The 19,843-nt window shown below is 36.1% G+C and overlaps 1 protein-coding gene across 1 annotated transcript in view; it reads right to left on the reverse strand.

The window, feature by feature from the left end:
- pnkd (PNKD metallo-beta-lactamase domain containing) overlaps window positions 1-19,843 on the reverse strand; it is a 58,560-nt gene that overhangs the window by 34,986 nt on the left and 3,731 nt on the right. Inside the window, exon 3 of the mRNA XM_028806494.2 lies at window positions 18,583-18,695. Coding sequence (XP_028662327.1) covers window positions 18,583-18,695 — 113 coding nt within the window. The remainder of the gene's footprint in view (window positions 1-18,582; window positions 18,696-19,843) is intronic.

Here is a 19,843-nt window from a genome sequence, read left to right on the forward strand (position 1 = left end):
TCCATTAAAATAAAACTACCATAAAATTTGAGACTGTTCATTTCTTTTTAAGTGAGCAAACCTACAAATTTGGCGGGGGAACAAATAATTATTTCCCCCACTGTACGTGGAATGAAACTGCAGGGGTGAGGGTTTAAGAAGTTTCTGAATCTGACTTCTGGGGCTTGATGAGGCACCAAAAAAAAATCCATTAGGATAGTTAGAGCCTAACAGTACTCAGTGCGATTCTGGCAATAAAAATGTTTTTAAAGGAAAGAGTAATGAGTGGGAAGAGATGGTACTGCCAGTTTAAAGTGTGAATGAGAGGATACCATACTATACATTTATTAAAAAGGAGCATATAAGTGGTATGAGGTAGTTTACCTTCAACATAGCCAGACCTGCATTTACTGAGAAAGAAGTTATTATGAATCTGGTAACAGCTCTGTTCAATAATATAATTGGTGGATGCAAAATGATAACCTCTTATGGTACTGAAAGTCTGCTGGAAACTAATGCTATTGACCTAGTCAGCATCAGGGTCTGCTTTTCTTATAGTACTATTCTAGCATAAAAAGCGAGCAGTGAGGCAAATTCTATGAAAAAAGTGTGGGGATCAATGTGACCCTGAAACTTGTCCATGTTCACAGAAAGGATGTACATTTTCAACTAATGTTTTATCTAAATATCTGCACTTTATACTCAAAGATTTAACGATACTTTCTTAAAGTACACTTTTTTGAGAGGTTTAAAGTGTGCTGCAAAGTTCAAGGTCAATGAGAAAGACTGACATGCCATTTCTAAAAGAGAAGCTGCTCTCCAACAGAAGTCTGTGCAGGATTGACTTGGTAACGCAGCCCATTTTGCTACATGGAAGGTTACTACAAACAGACACAGACAAACAGAAACAGAAGCAGCCAATTCCAGAATGAAGGATCATCTGCAGATGGGCTCTTTTCATCGGTTTAATTTTTCCCCACTTTGCATGCTGCAAGGAAACAAATGACTTCTGCTTTGAATAAAAGAAAATCCATTTACTAATTTGCTTATGCAGTTAAATTTCACAGGGAGTCAGAAGCTAACCCTGGATGGAGTGTAGCTTGCACAGTGCACACCATACCAGGCGAGTCTACAGTTACGTAATTTGTCTTTTTAATGCTTTTGGAGTGTGACAGCAAAACCGAACTACCTAGAGAAAAACTCGCACAGACACAGGAGAACATGCAGATACTAGGCTCACCTGCCTTTTAAGGCGACCGACTTTTATCCTCAATTTGTGTGCTCTCCATGTGTACATCAGGCATGTAAGTGTAGGGAATGAGAACATCAAAGTGCCCATTCATAACATCTCTCGAAAACCTACGTTTTTTTATCCCCTCGAGTGCCTGTCCAAACTTGGAGTGTAGGACTCCATAATAATATACTTGAAACTCATAGGGGAACAATTCTCCCGCTGCCATTAGCTCAGAAATGGTACCATAAGTTTGAGACTTTGACATTTCAGTGAGATACTGAAGCTCATTTGTATAAGAGATTCCTGACGGCATCATTGTAAATGGCTGAAACCTTGACCAATTACTTAAAACATGTCGTACAATGTCAGCCCGAATCTGTACCACTAAAGACGGAGTTTCATGCACTAAATAAGCTATAGATGAGAATAAGCAAGCACCATCTCCCCTGATATTTACTACGCGGTGAGGCATTTGTACTCCATCAACATTAATTACAGTAATCCCTCCTCCATCGCGGGGGTTGCGTTCCAGAACCCCCCGCGAAAGGTGAAAATCCGCAAAGTAGAAATCATATGTTTATATGGTTATTTTTATATCGTCATGCTTAGGTCACAGATTTGCACAGAAACACAGGAGGTTGTAGAGAGACAGGAACGTTATTCAAACACTGCAAACAAACATTTGTCTCTTTTTCAAAAGTTTAAACTGTGCTCCATGACAAGACAGAGATGACAGTTCTGTCTCACAATTAAAAGAATGCAAACATATCTTCCCCTTCAAAGGAGTGCACGTCAGGAGCACAGAATGTCAGAAAGAGGGAGAGAAAAGCAAACAAATCAATAGGGCTGTTTGGCTTTTAAGTATGTGAAGCACCACGTGGCACAAAGCTGTTGAAGGCGGCAGCTCACACCCCCTCCGTCAGGAGCAGAGAAAGAGAGAGACAGAGAGACAAAGAAAAACAACCATTCAAAAATCAATACGTGCCCTTCGAGCTTTTAAGTATGCGAAGCACCGTGCAGCATGTTGCTTCACGAAGCAGCTGCACAGAAGGGAGCAACATGAAGATAATCTTTCAGCATTTTTAGACGAGCTTCCATATCGTCTAGGTGTGCAAACAGCCCCCCTGCTCAATCCCCCTACGTCAGGATCAGAGAATGTCAGCGCAAGAGAGAGAGAGAGAGAAAAGTACGTTGGGTAGCTTCTCAGCCATCTGCCAATAGCGTCCCTTGTATGAAATCAACTGGGCAAACCAACTGAGGAAGCATGTACCAGAAATTAAAAGACCCATTGTCCGCAGAAATCCGTGAACCAGAAAAAAATCCGCGATATATATTTAAATATGCTTACATATAAAATCCGCGATAGAGTGAAGCCGTGAAAGGCGAAGCGCGATATAGCGAGGGATTACTGTATTTGCAGAGACATAATTTTGTCTATTTTTCCAGCGCATCGCGCACAAAAGCATGGGAACGATGGGAGCACCAGAACTCTGCTCACATCGCATCGCTTCGTACCGCAAGCTGCAAGTAGCAAGTCTGTGATAAGCGGAATACCGCTACACTTTGCACTCACGGGACGGAAGGACAATCCCGATAGCTTTTATATAGTGAGATGCTCCACACTGGTAGTGCATCCAATATGATTCAAACACAAAACTATGAAGCACCAGTGCTAACTACTGTGCCAACATACTTGTAGCAGCAAATTCAAAAGAAAATAAGTACAATCATTTTTTTTCATTGAAAAAGGCGAAAGTTTACACAGCGTTCTTTGAGATTTTTTTTAGAATTTAGTGATGTAATTGGAGATCATGCTAATTGACATCTAAGATAATGCGTTTAATAATCTAACAAATCAAGCAAGGTTACAGGACCGGTTCTTAGGTAGTGGAATGGCCATTGTGTTCTTTAATAAGGCATTTAAATGCTGCTACAGTCGCCATCTTTGTAACATATAATCACTAGATAATAATAAACTACAGTCAATTCAACAAGTAGGATTTGATAAAGATGTGTGTTTATTTTAAATATCAAATTCAAAATTTTTCTTCACAAACCTAAGAAATCATTATGTGAAAAGTTCAGAAGATAAAATAAACAGAGCACAAAACAAAATATATTTTATCAAATTAAAAGAAACCAACAGCAAACTAGAAAGTTGCAAACAAATTTTTAACTGGGGACAGGTTACTAGTGCAGCAAAGATCTAAATATTTAGAGGCTCCTCCACCAGAAAAAGCTGAACAGGATCTGGATGTTTTAATAATATAGGGAGAACTGAGCTTGCAATTATGTTGTTACAATTACATGGAAAAAAAACAGCTAATTGGCAGCTGAGATAGCCATTAACCTATAGCCAGATTGAAATTTTGAAAGTGACTAGCTCATTGTATGGGTGGATAACTAAAAATATATTTTTGTTTCCACTTTCCCACTAAAACTTGGCACCAAAAGGAATCAGAACGAGAATTAACCAATACTGGTGCCAAGTGTTTTCCATTTCAGGCAAGAATTCTGTAGTACTAGGGTGTTGTACCGTGTTAACCATTATGGAAGAAGTGAGAAGTTAAGCAAAATTACACCTTTTATTGGCTAACTAGAAAGATTACAATATGCAGGCTTTCGAGGCAACTCAGGCCTCTTCTTCAGTCAACATCGTGCCTGAAGAAGGGGCATGAGTTGCCTCGAAAGCGTGCATATTGCAACCTTTCTAGTTAGCCAGTAAAAGGTAAAAATTCTAAAGGGGGCCTTACTTGAGCAACCAATACACCTCACATAAGCAACTGATAACTCTTTTGCATATGTGCCATTTAATGGGTAAAAATAAACTACTGTGTTAGGTAACTTATCTTTGCTGCTTTTTTATACTCATTTGAGATTTTTTTTCCATTCCTTCCAGTTTCTTTCAAATTTATCTGTATACAGTACTTTATTACAGGTCCAAGTCTACAAGCTGCAATGCACACTGTCGATGAGTGCCTTCACTTTGGTCCAGAACTTTATTTTGTCTTGCCACAAAAGTGACTATTGCTCACAACAAAAAATCCAAACAATTAGAGCAGGAGTATAGAAATTACATGCAAAGGACTCAAGTTTCCAGGTAAATCTTGTTAATCCATGACAGCATAAACTGTACAAGAGTCAGTGACTGCCATGTTTTTACTGTTGGTTATAGAAATCCTCAGGAATAAAAAAAAAACATGTACTATATAAAAAAACACTAAGGTCTGTGTGTCCAGTCCCTCAGAGCAATCTGATTGGTCAGTTTGGCTTTAGTGGTGAGTTGAAAGAAGAAGTTTGAGTGTTAGACGCACAAGGAGGAGTAAAGGCAAACACTGACAGATATCTTCAAAGACTTAAAGTATAAAACCAAACAGGAGGTTAGAAAGACTCAAATGTTAGAAAGGCTCAGAAACAGGATGCTGAACATTTTTTATAATTGAAGAGTAGTCTGGAACTGCTGAATAATTAAGGGAGCAGTGAAGGCAGAAGGCAGCTGGCATAGATCCCACAGTTTTGTTATATTTTTTTTCCCCAAAAATAACTTAATATTGGTGATACAGTATGTACTTACACTAATACATATTGAATAAAAGTAATATTTATATATGATTTTATGTGATACAAATTATTTCAGTATTATTTAATATATTTTTGGCCTATGCATCGTCTGCAGGTTTCTGCAATCTTTCGGCAAGCTCCAAAAACATTCCCATTTCCTTGTTCACAGCCAACTTTCAAATAATCGAAAACTGCAAATATCAAAATTTGTGAATCTGGAGAGGTAACCAATTCCTATTAAAATTATGTGTGAAATAAAACTACTCTTTAATGATATGATAAAAAGGGTATTGAACTTTATGCAACTCATTAGAATGTCATAATTATACAGGACTGAAGCTTAATATTTCATACCATGAGCACAATAAAATACCTGTTATACTTTTATGACACATTATATGTAGTTTTAGCTCTCGAATTTTGAGAAACGCATCTTGTCAGGAAGTGTTACTGGGGCTCCTTTATACCTAAGGATAGATACATTTATAAAACTTCACTGTGGCAACTTTTTTTTTTTATTGAGTCAGTTCAAATATATAATGTCACTATTTAACAATTTTTTGTTTGTTGGAGGTACTAAGGGTGAGGGGGATTTGTTGTTTGTTTCATGTTGTAAAATCTTTGAACTCCTGTAATGCCAAAGACTTTGCAAAAGACTTTTTGAATGTTACTTGAATTTTTCTTTGCCATTTTATGAATCCTGCACATTTAACTGATTACAACTGAAATGACCCTTTAGAAATCAGAACCATTGCCATTTCTGTCTATCCTGAATTGTTCTTTATTAGTTCACGTCAGATTTGCTCCTACATTCACTTTTATTGCAGTGTTTAAAATTCTCTATGTTACTAGTGTTATGTAAACTTCTCTATTCCTATATGTTTTATCATAACTGTACTATTCATTCTATGGAGAGAAAAAAAACTAAATGGTTTTCAAAACACAAGCCTTAATTATTACTAGTGTATATATATTACATACATTCACAATACCAACACATGTAAGCAATGCTGAGCGTCTCCTTTAAATATTTTAAACAGTTATTGTTACTGTTATTTTAACAGTAACACCCACAGGAGATGAACCAAACAACCCCATTTGATTATACCCTTAATCCAGTAAACCAGACAGACAATTAGACGCATTAAACTTGAGCACTTCATAAGCATACTAGACAGTCTAAGGCATAATCTGAAGCCAGACTTTTTTTCCCTCTGTCATACTATATTCATTCATCAATGGGAAAGGATTAAATATTTAAGATAAATAATGCCTTTAAAGCTTGAATTACGCTCCTGTTTTGGTTATCTTTTTAGAATGTGTTTCCCACACCAGTTCTCTTTTCTTAATATATGAATTTTTAATTGCACTAATACATACATTTTTTTACATTTTCTGTCAGCGTCAACTTTTAACTTAAGCAAAAACTGCAAGTTGTTAAAAATCATCATTTGAAATGGCACTGTTAGTGTTACAGACAAATGTTTCTCATAAGCAATAGGCTCAGGAGTGAGCTGTGGCAAGAATCCCAAAATTAAAGAATCTAAAAACAGAAGTTAATACAACATTTTCAAACCCAATTAATCCAATTTAGGGTCACGTGGGGACAGCACCTATATTGGTAATAGTGTGCACGATATAGAAACCAGCTGTACGCAGAGTGGCAATTCATCACATAGCCAGAACCAAAACTTAGAAAACGAAGTTAAGAAAATGCATTTCATACTACTTTCAGGATTCAGTTCTACAGTAAAGATCTTATGAACAAATGATTGACTTTTGCATCTATCTCAAGAAACACTCATGTACAGACCAATCTACAGTCCTCAGCCAGCCTTGGCTACAAGTCTTTGAATTGTGGGATAACACTGGAAATACCCAAGAAAATCCATGTGGACACAAGGAGAATTTCCATTCTCATACAAACAATGATTGAACCAGGATCTAAACCCCTGTCCATTGGAGCTTTAGGATAAGATTCGTAACTAATGCACAACCCTGCCATCCCATATTATTAGGTTTTCAGAAAGGCTTTACTAGAAATTAAAATCTAAAAAAGGTGTGTTAACTACAGCGTAAACATAATGCAACAGGATTCTGTCTAGATGTTAAAAGGAGTCTAGGAGTGACTAGAAAACAAACATACAAATGTACAGAGATTGCTGCAGGCTGTGCAACGGTAGCTTGCATTCAGTCCCCAAGACATTTCTGTTTAAGAAAATTTTTTTGAAAAACAAGATCATGTTTTTTTTTTATATATGTTTTCTGAAAGTTTTATTTTTTTCTTGGAAAACATATCCTGGGTAAGTATCATCTCAAAGTATATTTGAATTGCAGAATTAAACATATGCTATTAAGAACAACATTCAGTTTCCAAAATTAAAGAAAAATTGTTTCAACAGAACAACAATTAACTGTTATTGTAGCAGTAGTATTATTGAAAAGGCAATTAAATATTTTGTTAAATATATTAACTCATTATCTAAATTCATGCAGTTCAACAGGGGGTTGGCAGATAGGCCAGAGCCTATCCCACCATAATTATGTACAAGACAAACTCATCGCTGTATGAGGCACCAGTTCACTGTACAGAACATTCACTGACATGTCCACACTCACCCACCGCAGGCCAATTAACACTACCAGCTTAAATTAAACTAATTAGCCAACCATCTTAAAATGCGAGTCTTTGAGAATTAGGAGAAAATACTTGTGAATGTGGGTAGAACACAGACACCATAAAGAAAGTACCAGGGCTGGAATATGAATATCAAAAATAGCATTAAAAAAGCAACAGCAGTTTAAAAAAACAGAATTGATGCATATTTTAACTACAGTATTTTTAAAGGATTTAATTACTGCAGGTTTGTCTGTAAAAGAAAAAAGCTTTGCACATTGTTCAGTCAAACATCATTTAAAAAAAGACAAGTTAATCACTCTGCACCATCTGGCACACAGTTGGCAACACTTTGTGTTATGTAAGGTGACCTTAAATCACAGTAACATTAATCCATAGGTATGTGGAAAATAAGATGTGATAAAGCATTAATTAACATGATTAAAACTTAAAATGTGTTTGGTATAGTGTGGGGCTTTATAGCTGAATGTTGCCAGCTCAATTTCTACCTCACACACTCACTGTCTGACCCTGAGCAAGTCACCTGACCTGCCTATGGTGCAACTGTATGTATGTGTACATACATTATATAAGCGCGCACACACACACACACACACACACACACACACACAGAGTGAAAAGTTCTGTTTTTTTCAGTTTTAATGGAAATACGTGCAGTTTAATTTCTTAATGTATCATGAACACAAGACACAGAACAAATAAACAATGGCAAATAAATCAAGTAATCATTAAATGTACAAAATGTTCTTCAAATTTGTTACTCAAAATAGCCACCTTTTGCTAACCATATACCAGCCAAACTATGGTAACTTTTTTGATTCAGAATACCAGTCACTCTGTGCAAGTCACCACTTCTGCCTCCAGCAAAAGACCATCACACTTCCTCCTCTATGTTTGACAGCTGTCACACACTGAGGAACCATCCATGTTAGGAACCAAAGACTTGAAATTTTGATTCAATGGTCCACAGGACTTTCTTTCAGTCTGCAGTAGTCCACAGCCGGTATTTCAAGGCCCTATTTTGTCCTTTTCAGGAATGCCCTGTCAAACCTGCAGCACAAAGTCTCCACTTCATAGTAGAAACTGAGTCTTCCTTTTTTTGTCCACTGTTAAGCTGTGCTTGAAGTGTATGTGCTGCGAGGTGCCAATCACACAAGCTGATGACCCTCAGAAACCTGCGTTCTGATTGGGTTATGACTTTGGGTCTGCCAGATCTCTTCTCATCAGAGTTTCTTCCAGCTTCCAATTAGGTCTACACTTCTAAGGGTAATAATGCTCTGTCTCATTTCATTTGTTAATTGTTGTTTTCTTGACATTATAACTAGAATATTGTCCAAATACTTAAGACATACAAAGGGTTTTTAAGTAATCAACAGAAGATGGGACACCTGTGCAAATTGTTTACTTCAACTTGCAAGGCTTAATTTACTTTAATTGCTGCATATCTGTAGGCTGTAACTTATTAGTTGTTCCCTGAAAATGGCCCATTTGTAATGTTCTGAAATTTTGATTTTTTCAGCTTTTTTTCTAACCTAAATTTTAAATTTAAACCACTGGCAGTTTAGTGCTTACCTTTTCATCATGTTGGTCATTCATTGATTAAATTTGAAGAAAAACTGGTGTTCTAAAACTTAACTGGTAGTTTAATATACATATACTGTATATACATAAAAACAGAAATCCACAAAGGGAGAAAATGAATCACGGATCTTAAAATTGTCTTTTATTCCCGAGTATTCAACACCATCAGAGGAAAATGATTAGACATACAGGAATCAAAGGCAATATATAGAAAATGACGAAGGAGAGATGTATGTGGGTATAAGAGGGGTGGATTAGTAAGGTGGGATTCGGAGGGTGTTGGTCTGAAAGTCTTTTTTATTATTTGAACGTTCTTCATTTTAAGCCTACACATGCTGGGTTCACGTCCAAGTGTCTGTTAATGGTGTTTTCATTTGACAGCCATGATTCAGTCATGATATACACACACTCCTCTACTGCCTCATCTTAAATTATCTGTCCAACAACCCGCTTGGCCCATCAATCACTTCTGTTACATCCTTCATTTGCATAAAGCACACTCTCAGGACAGCGAAGACCAAATAAAATAGCACAATATTAATAAATATCAGTGGATTACAAAAAAAAAAAAAAATGTGCGGCTGATTTGCTTTTTCTATAATGTGACCAAATTTTATTCAAATCAGTCAATATATTTTTTAGATTTTTGAATACTTAGTCTTTCTATTAAGAATATTTACCGCAAATATAGAGAAAGCAAGGTTGGGAGCATGCACTGATACAGTGTGTTGCCACACCCACCACATGGTGAACCACCTCAGGATCCCAAATTAGGGCCGAAGCACAGCTATGCTATGGGTGACACCTTAGAACTACGGTAGTTTGAATGTTGTGGAACAGTGTGAGGTTTAGATAGATACATTAAAATGTTTATTGGTAGCGAATACCTACTTACCTAAACGTACCATCCAGCCAAACTTGAACTTTTTAAACAAAATGGGAAGCAGTATTTTTCTTTATGACTACGTGAGTAAGAGTGTCAATCAACTTTGCATTTTTAGATGGATAGTTTAGATATTTATCTATCAGCCAGCCAAATATATTAAGTGTGCTGAATGAGGTTTTATATTGTCTCTCTAATGTGACAATTGTCCTTAACTGACCCCAATGGCAATGAACTTTCACCAGGAACTACACTACGTTGACCACTTTGTTAATAAAAGATTAACAAAGTTTAAAGAAAACACAGACAGACAGGAAATGCAGGAGGTTTAAAAAAAAAACAAAAAAAAAACAAAAAAACATTACATATGATGAAATAAGCAACCAAGAAAGAAAGGTCAGGGATCTATCTCACAGTTACACTGGCCAGTAAGCTCTAAGGTGACCAGAATGAGTGAAGCTAAATTAGAAAAAAAGTTCTGCAAAGTAAAACAACAAAGTTTTTAAGGATTAAGACAATTTTCTTGCAATACAACTTACCTAATTCATCCTTCTTTATTTCTGTATGGTATAAGGTAATCTTTTAAAGGAGTTAATGTCCATAAGGCATCTACTCTGGACGGGGCATGTTTTAAAAACTTAAGAAACCAAATAGCCGAGGTCTTCAGTAACATTTTTTATATTTTGCATGGGGAATCAATGGTCCTGGTCTGCTTCAAAAGGAAAACAGTTATCCTTATGACTAAAAAAACAAAAGCAAATGAATACAGACCAGGGGCTGCGTTTTAAGAGACTAATTTGTGATTGCGTGGTGTATGTTTTTGTATATATACACATACAAACACACACACACACACGCACAATGTAGGCACAAATATCGTATATATTGCATACGCCATGTATACTATTTTTCTGTGTGCGCATCTTAAGTTGGTTATTGTTCTGAAGAGTCATGAAAGTATGTAAGAATTTCATTGTACTCTGTACTATTTACACGACAGTAACCTTGAACTTGTTCAAAAGCCAACAGCTATTATGTGGTTCACACAATGCACTAAAACAGCTATATTAGGTAAAATTTTAACTAATATGGTCATGAAACTATCGGAAAGGAATTTCTGGCCATTCCAACATTCATTCAGTATCTCTCAATTTCTTATTCTCAAACCTTAAATCACATTAATTAATGACATTAACTTCTGCGGGACTGTCTATAATATATGCTTGATTGAAACAAGTTTTGCTAATACTGTATTTAAACTACAAATAAAATGTACAAAAAATGGTAAACTTGCCGTATTAATGTTTAGTAGCAAGAATTTAAAATAAAACGCTATATAACAAAAGGGTGAGTCCAAAAATAGACTCTCAGAAGTATTATTAGGCTGTAGGACTGCAAACTGAATTTGCTCACTTCATTCGGATAATTCAATATAAGTTGGGTATGGGGTGAAATGCAAACTCCCTTTTTGCAGTTTGGGATCATTAGCTTGCCTATACTGTAGCTCTGCTTTGTTGGACAGTCACCTCAAGCATATGAATTGCTATTTGCTCCAAACTGTACATTTCAACCAAATAGCTTTATATAAATTTGCCTGCGCTGCCAATCTGACTGGATATCTGTTTCACTAGATTACTCTGTGCTCTTCCCAGAATGTTCACTTCTTGCACTCCAGTATACTTCCCCCAGAATAAATGGCAACACAAGCTAGAATTAATGACAAAAGAGATTATAGGTTATTTATTTGTTTCTTTCCTTGAATCCTGTTCCTTCATTTGGGTTGTTTGGAACAGATATTATTTCAGTTCGAATATGAAACAGGTTATGAGAATAAATACCAATGCAGTGTCTAATTTTTCTCAACTGATATGTATCAAAGAATTAATATTACCTTATGTTAAATTAAGGAAACTGGTAGTTTTGGTCTCTCCAGGAAGGCCACTTTAAAAACCATTAAATATATAAATAATACCTGTCACAGTGTGCTCTCCCCCTGGAAAACCATATTGGCATAATGCCACAGAGTCATGCAAGAACTGCTGAAAAAACAGCATATCCCTTTTTCTCTTTAGGTCAGTAGAAATGGACGCGACACTGATATAAACAACTACAAGACTAGTCCAGAAAGGTCCACAAGCACAGAACTCCAACAGAAAGGGTTTGGTATCTTGAACTCCACACCTTTGAGGGCTGCAAGTTCAGAAAACCAGGAGCTTGGGGGTGGGGTAAGTGTACTTAATTACCTAGAGAACTCCAGCATTTCAATCTTTCCAAGATTAAATATCAGGCACCTCAGCTTCGACATGCAAGAAGAAAATAATCCTAGATCATACTTCTTTGCTGAACTCTGTGACCTCTTAAACTTAAAACAAACATAAACCACAAAACTTTAGAGTAAAAGGGGTCTTTAGCCTCTTGGTAACCTAAAATGTCTTGAATTAAAAGTAACTTGACTTGTATCTATGCTTCCTTATCTTGCTTATGTAAGTACTTTGTAAAGGTTATGTATACCACTGTATTTAAAAATGTGCATATTTATGCAGAGTAGTAATGTTGTTATCGATACTTTCCCACAGGACCGAGTTCTGGCTGCTGTGATACTCTGGGAAGTTTGTACGTTTTACTTTGTCTTCCTGTGGTTCTCTCAAGATGCTCTTGTTTCTCTTCTATATCCAAAGAAGAACTGGCAGTTCCAAACTGGCATAGTGTGACAGAGTGTAAATAAATATATGTGTATGCCAAGTCTTGTTCCAGAGTTGATTCCTCCCTTCAGGCACAGACTTTGTCCTTGTGACCCTGAACTAGTTTAGGCAGGTTTTAGAATGAATGGGTGGATATATTTAAACACTCCTGTAAAAGACCTGTTACAGGGTAACCACATAAACTATGTGCTGAAGAGGAAGACTAAATTACATTCAGAGAATTACATTTATTTACAGCTCTGTAAAGGTAAAGAAAATTTATATTACCTGCTGCACATCTCTTCTTCTAGTCTCAGCCTATCCGTATCAAAGCCCCCTAAATCGATGTGTTAATTTATGCCAGCACAGCGCTGTTTGAAATGGGCTACAAAACCCCTTCCTTTATCTTTAACTTTGAGTAAGGCTCCAACACTAACCACTTCTATACGAGGTGAGACACAAAAATAACCAGACTGGGCTTGGGGCTTTCCTGGAAAACCATCTGGAGGTTGGCCGGACAAGAATCATAGAAATATATCCCCTCCTACATGCCATCTCAAACCGCTGACCGGCTAGGTATATCCTGTGAATAGCTCAGTCGCTATTTGCACAACAATCGCTTCACGAGTTTCCGCGATAATGTCGGATGGAAAAAAATATAAACGGCGAATCAACATCAAATTTCTCGTGAATTTTCTCTTTTTCCATAAAGCAGTTTTTGAATGACAAAAACATTCCTGTCCTCGATCATCCTCCCTATTTACTCGAATTAGCTCCCTGTGATTTTTACTTGTTCCTGAAAATAAAAAGTGACCTGAAGGGAACACATTTTTCCTTAATGGATGAAGTGAAGACAAAAACGGGAAGCCTGTTGAACAGCCTCAAGCAAGAAGACTTCCAGCACTGTTTCAATCAATGGAAGACACGTATGGAACGGTGTAGAGACAATGTTTAGAATGCTGTACTTCATCAATAAATATACATTTTTTTTTTACCAATCCAGTTATTTTTGTGTCTCACCTCGTATATCATGTGGAGTTTATATCAGGAATTTCTTGGGCTCTGCATCTAGCCCTACCTTTAACTTGGTATCTGCTCCTTGTTCCTTTCACTGCTGACTGCTCCCAGACCATACAAAGCTTACTTGGTGGCAGGTACATGATGAGCGAACAGAGGAAGTAAAGAAGGGAGTTCAGATAGTGGCATCACTTGAGCATGGCACAAGTTTCCCTTTGTGACAACTACCAATTAAAACACTCCTTGTATGGAAGTGTATCATACTCCCAACTCTAGTTTTTTTTTACCCTTTTTAATTTAATATCACTGATTATGCCTCTTCTGTTTTGGCTTGACAGTTTTAGGACTTTTTGCTTGTTTCTTGGTCTTTGCATTTGTCCTCATGATTTTGTTTCTTTTACTTTTTTCTAGTGTTTGACCTCTTTTTTGGATTATTCACTCTTTGCTTAAAAAACTTATTTTAAAACTTTAGTGTCGTGCCTGCTTTCAGGTTTTCTTGTCCAGATCTACATGCCAAAAATCTTTGTGCTGCTAGTAACATTTTTACATGGCATCATACCGTACTGTGGTCTTGTACCTCATCTTATTCCTAAGCAGGCACTTTGGGGGTGAGCTGTCTGCATACCCACCTCTATGCATATGTCAGGCTGGCATGTGCCTGACAACATGTTTTAACACTGAATGCGTATCTCTATAAATTTGTCTCATGAGAAACACATCAATGCAGTTCTATTTCCTCTCTCGTGTGGATTTAGTGTCTTATCATGGTCAAGAGTATAGATAGAGCCAAGCCTTCTTAAACTTGTTTGTAGATTTGTGATAAGGAAATAAGTGTTTTTTTAATATTTAAAAGAACAATAGAATAAGGAAACTTGTGACATTGGGTGTAACTATTGCAGTGCTGTTAGTATATCTGCATAATGGATCTACTGTTTTCTGGGCTTAAATCCCACAATCAGTCAATCTGTTTTATTGAGTTAGCACATTCGCTCCCATAATCATGAATTGGATTAAGCAGGTTTTAGGCTGCATGCTAGTATGATTACAATAAGAATACAACAGGACAGATTCAATGTGTTCCAAAAGTGCTCCACAAATACCATCTGCAACTGAGTTGAATGTACAAGATTTCTTTAAATCAAAGAATGGTGCCCTGAAAGCTGGGGTTCAAAAACATGGCACGACTCAAAAAGCAATTATGGAAACTTTGCTGTGGTTGTAAGAGACAACACTAGCAGCAGGCCAGTAAAAGAAACAATCTAAATTTAGCTCTGTCAGTCTGTATCTTTCTTATGTTTTGTTTCTCCAGATGTATGCATCTAAATTTCCTTTTTGGATTAGTAAATTTAATCTAATCTAATCTTAACTGTGAAAATTAATCTATTTTTCTCTGAGGTTTCATTTTGATAGTAATAATGGCAGGAAGAACATACAGGATAGCAACTATAAAAAAAAACAAAAAAAAAAACAAAACACAATATTATTGCTTTATTCACCCTTTTTGATTTGCAGTGTCAACCTTAACAAGTCACAACCTATACTCATACATACACAGAATATTGAAACAGATGTATTACAACTCAGTATTTACAATTGCCTTGAGATGGTATTTATGGGAATGATGCTATATGAAATTAAGGTTATATTATTAATCTTGGCTAGAGAAAAAAGTAAATGTATAGACATGTAAAATCATCCATGTAAAGTTGACGTTTCTTTTACAGTTGTGTTACTTCAAGCTTTTCTTTCAATTAAAAGTAAAATAGAAAAATGCAGTATTGAATTCCACATATAATCAAATTATCCAGTACAAGTTAATTATAAAAAATGATTTGCATTAATGGAGGACATTTGACTTTGGGAGAAAACCTACACAAAATTTACACACAAGGTGCCCCAGCCAGGGTTCAAGCATCGTTAACTGACAAGATACCACTTGTCAGGTGACTGGTAAGGGAATGTGTTCATGATTGTGACCTACATTGTACTACAGCCAATTCCAAAATTATTGCCACTGGAACACATACAAATTACCTATGTCAGTGAAGGAAAAAAGGGATTCAGAAAATCAATGGAGTGCTGAATGCACCTTTTTAATTATTTACTTATGTATTTGTTTTTAATTTTAGAGATTTCCCAAAAGAGTTTTCTATACAGGCTTGTTGACAGCACAAGGATCATTTACTGTACTTTCCATATCTTCCAATATAACTTACACCAATAATAGGGACAGCACAATAGGACACACTTACTGTAATTCAACATTTTTGTCAACACTCCAACCTCTGGAAGCAGAGTACTAATCAAGATTCCACAGAATTTTGACTAAGCTCCTAGGCTCTCAAGAGTCCCATCCTGATAGTTGGTTTTTTTCCCCCTCCACAAGAAAATCTGACTTTCTTTAGAAACTGCAATGAAACTGAGAAACCCATTATTTGCTAGCAGTAACTTAACATAATATACAATGATACAATAATTTATTTCTGTATAGCCCAACAATTACACAAAGAATGTCTCAACAGGCTATATATACTAAAATTTATTAAAACAAAATGGTAAATTCCAAATGGAAAAAGGTAATGGCATAATCCTTTTTACATACTAAAACTGACACTTCGTAGCTATGTGCAGGTGGTGTATTCATGGTTGATCTATCCAGTCAGGACATGGGAGTTCAAGGATACACACAAGTGCAATTTGGAGATGCAGGAAATCATTGCATTAAAAATAAATGAAGCCAGCAAACCAGAAATACACTAGGATAAGCAATTGTCTGATCTCCACCGAGCTTCTGTTGCCTGTGTAATTTCCAGCTGTGCACTCCATTGTGTCTATAAATATCTGTCTTTATTGTCTGAAGAATACAGAAGAAAGGATGGTGAAAGAAGCAAAATCCTTTCAGTGAATTGTTCTTAATCAGACAGGCCGCTCATGCAGCCACAGATGAACAGCTTAATGCGTCTTAAAGGGGAATTCCTACATAGCTAAAGCTTCCTCCTTCAACCTTGGTCAGCTGCAATTAATAGAATCATTTCTGGGACTACAGTTTATTTTTCAAGGTTGCAAAACACCACTCATTATTCAAGTAAAATCATAGTCAGGCTCAGATTAAGAACAAATCCGACAGGATAGCTGCAATGAATCCACGTTCTAACTCTATACAGAGCTGCTGCAGTGTTCCCTGTAATGCGCTAAATCTGGATATATGCCAGGATGATATTACCAAAAAAATACTCTATAGAAATGGTTATGTTGAATACTCTCTGGATGCTAACAGTTACATACTAACATCTTACTAAAGTTCTAGCAAAATGTACTAAAAAACTGCAGCTCATTAAAATAGATCTTATCTATTAACAAGGCAATTTAAATAAAACATTTCCTGTATATTTAATGAATCACCTCGCTTCATTTCTGTAAAGGAAATAGGATAGACAAAGCTTTTTCAAAACTGTGAGATAACAGTGATGTTTTTATTTACTTATCCTAAAGTCTAAGGCTTGCTTTATTTTAAAGGAAAGTCTCCACATAGGGTAACAGTCCAAACTACACCAGCACTACACAACTGATGTGCTTCAAAAGTGTGGGAAAAAAAAAAAAATAAAAACATTAGCAACATAAAATCCCTAATATAAATTGTGAAAGAGTTAAAATGTACTTTTTGAAGTCATTAACTTCACAGCTTTAAACAACTGCAGCAACATTTTTTGTGCTATGAACATGACAGCAACCAAAATGCAATGAGACAAACTGTTTACAGAACCAAATAATACCAAACATCTACTATTTAAATTAACAGTAAATGTATAGGTAACTTCTAAATACTAATAAATTGATATACAGTAGCTCACTTTACACAGGTGTGATTTTGCTGAACCCCATTAAATCTCAAGCTAAAAGAAATGTATTGCTTTTGCATTCAGCTGGTAAACACTGTAATGTGCAGAATATTATTTAACACAAACAGGACTGACCTATATACTCAGCACTGCCCTAGCATTTCTAACATCTCCAAATGAATATGGTATTTGCATTTTGCAGACTCTGAAATTCAAAAGAAACATAATGATCACTTCTCCAAAATGATGTGGGAGAATGCCCTAGTTTTTGACATTAGCACAAAGCTTACTAATTATGAGTTTATTTTGCCAGTTGGTATGAGAAGAGTAGCAAAGGAATAACAAGCTTTCTGTATTTAATCTTTCTACTGTGGTAATCAAACTAAGGTATGGAGACCTCCTATTATTAACACTGCTGTGCAATGATCAAAGAGACTTAGTGTGGCAAAAAGACTTAAACGTCAAAGCAAGTCTTTGTCATACTTTATATCTGGATGGTGCAATGAAAGCTATTTAGTATATTTACCAAAGGACAAACAAACAAAACCCGCTACTTGCCAGAAAGAACAAATAAGAAGTTTACAGTAGTCTATGGACAGATAGCTTGATGTTTTCATTAAGGATCCTCAAGGAAGAATTCCTGTTTTTATCAATAATACTGGTCTTCTAGGACCTGATGCAGCCATGCATTCCCACACTATGACACCAGCAATACCAGGCTAGACTTCTCATATGAGGTTCTTACCATTGAATGTTTATCTTTCCCCCAGATGTAACAGAATGCATGCCAGCTATAATGTTCCACTGTTGAAGCATCTGTCTATATAACCCTTGAGGATCATTAATTAGTATTTTGGTGAATTTGAAACAAACATGTAGGCTTCTTTTACTTATTACTACTTAGCTTTAGAAGCCATTTTGCCATGTACCTTTCTGAAAGTGAGCCTCTAGAAAAAATATTCAGTTCAGCTCACTTTCACACCCGGACAGCCATAAACTATTAAATATAAATATAAGTTCAGAAGTGGACTTTGTTTAGAGGAGCCCACATTATAAAGATATGACACTTTCTAGTAGACCTCTTTACTGTCAAGTACATAACATGATAATAAAACAAATTACACCTCCTTAAAAAAAACAAAAAAAAACAATTAACATCTCCTGCTTACCTGAACGATCTGAGGGTCAGCAGGATCAACAGCCACCGCTACATTAGATGTCGTGTCTATAATGAGATAACTGTAGTTGTCTGACAGAATAGGAATGGGCACAATTTTCACATCTGAAAATTAGAAGGCAAGCATATCATAAATAATACACATGCATGAACAGTACAAATTATTCTAAAATTACAGAATACCAAAAATGTTTAACTCATCTAACTCCTTCTGATACTGTAAAAAAACCCTAACATTCAATTAACTGAAAACCAATTATATGTACAGGTAACAAAGCTAAGAAATACCCAACAGGTGCAAGTACTGAAACCACACTGAAACAAAAACGGATCACTCTTACAATAAGAAAACAATGTAAAATGTTTTAATAATATTCTTTGTGATTATTAATCTGTACCAATATTATTAATCACATCAAGACCAGCATGTGGGGTAGTGGTTAGCATTATTGCATCACTATGATGGAAGCAACCTGGATTTGAACCTCAGCCTGGTTACTCTCTGAATGAAGTTGGCACATTCTACCAGTGTCTGTATAGGTGTTTTCTGTGGGTACTCTACTTTTCCAGAGACAAGCAATTGCTTAAATGGCAATTGTAACCTGGTACTGCTCGAGTGTAGGCATTTACATAAAAAAGGCCCTCTGATGACCTTCATCCAGGTTTGTTTTCCTGCTTTGCACCAAATGCTGCTGGGAAATGCTCCAGTTCCCAGTAATCCAGAATTTGGTTAAGTGAATTTGAGATTATTATGAAATAATATTAGAATCTGGAATTGGTATGTATATGGTAGATGGTCCAGGATTCAATAGGGATTTTTCCATTCATAGATGTTGAATAAAAGGTAATTTGAGTGTGAAATTTACATGCCCCATGCACTACTAGTTCCTGTTTTCAAAGAGACACTGCTAGATCAAATAGAGGCTCTGTTTTAGCCCAGTAAAAGCATAAGCCTGACTGTCTTGTGATGATAGTCTAGAATTTTATAACTGCTTTCCTGTCTTGTGCCTCTTTTAGCAGAACTATCTCCATAGAAGTCTGGCTTATATAAAGTTTCCACAAAAAAATGAAATGTTGATGGATTCAGCAATTACACACACTAACACACTATCAGAATAATGCTTTAGCGATGAACCTAGATCAGTAATGGGATTCCTCAAAATAGAGGAATGAAGATTTTTGTCAGCTGACCAGGGATACTGGAAGCTTTAATGGAGCACATCCACTCCTGTTAAAATTGAAGATTAGGGTCT

The sequence above is a fragment of the Erpetoichthys calabaricus genome, chromosome 8 (genome assembly GCF_900747795.2).
Source record: "Erpetoichthys calabaricus chromosome 8, fErpCal1.3, whole genome shotgun sequence".
In the NCBI taxonomy this organism is placed as follows: Eukaryota; Metazoa; Chordata; class Cladistia; order Polypteriformes; family Polypteridae; genus Erpetoichthys; species Erpetoichthys calabaricus.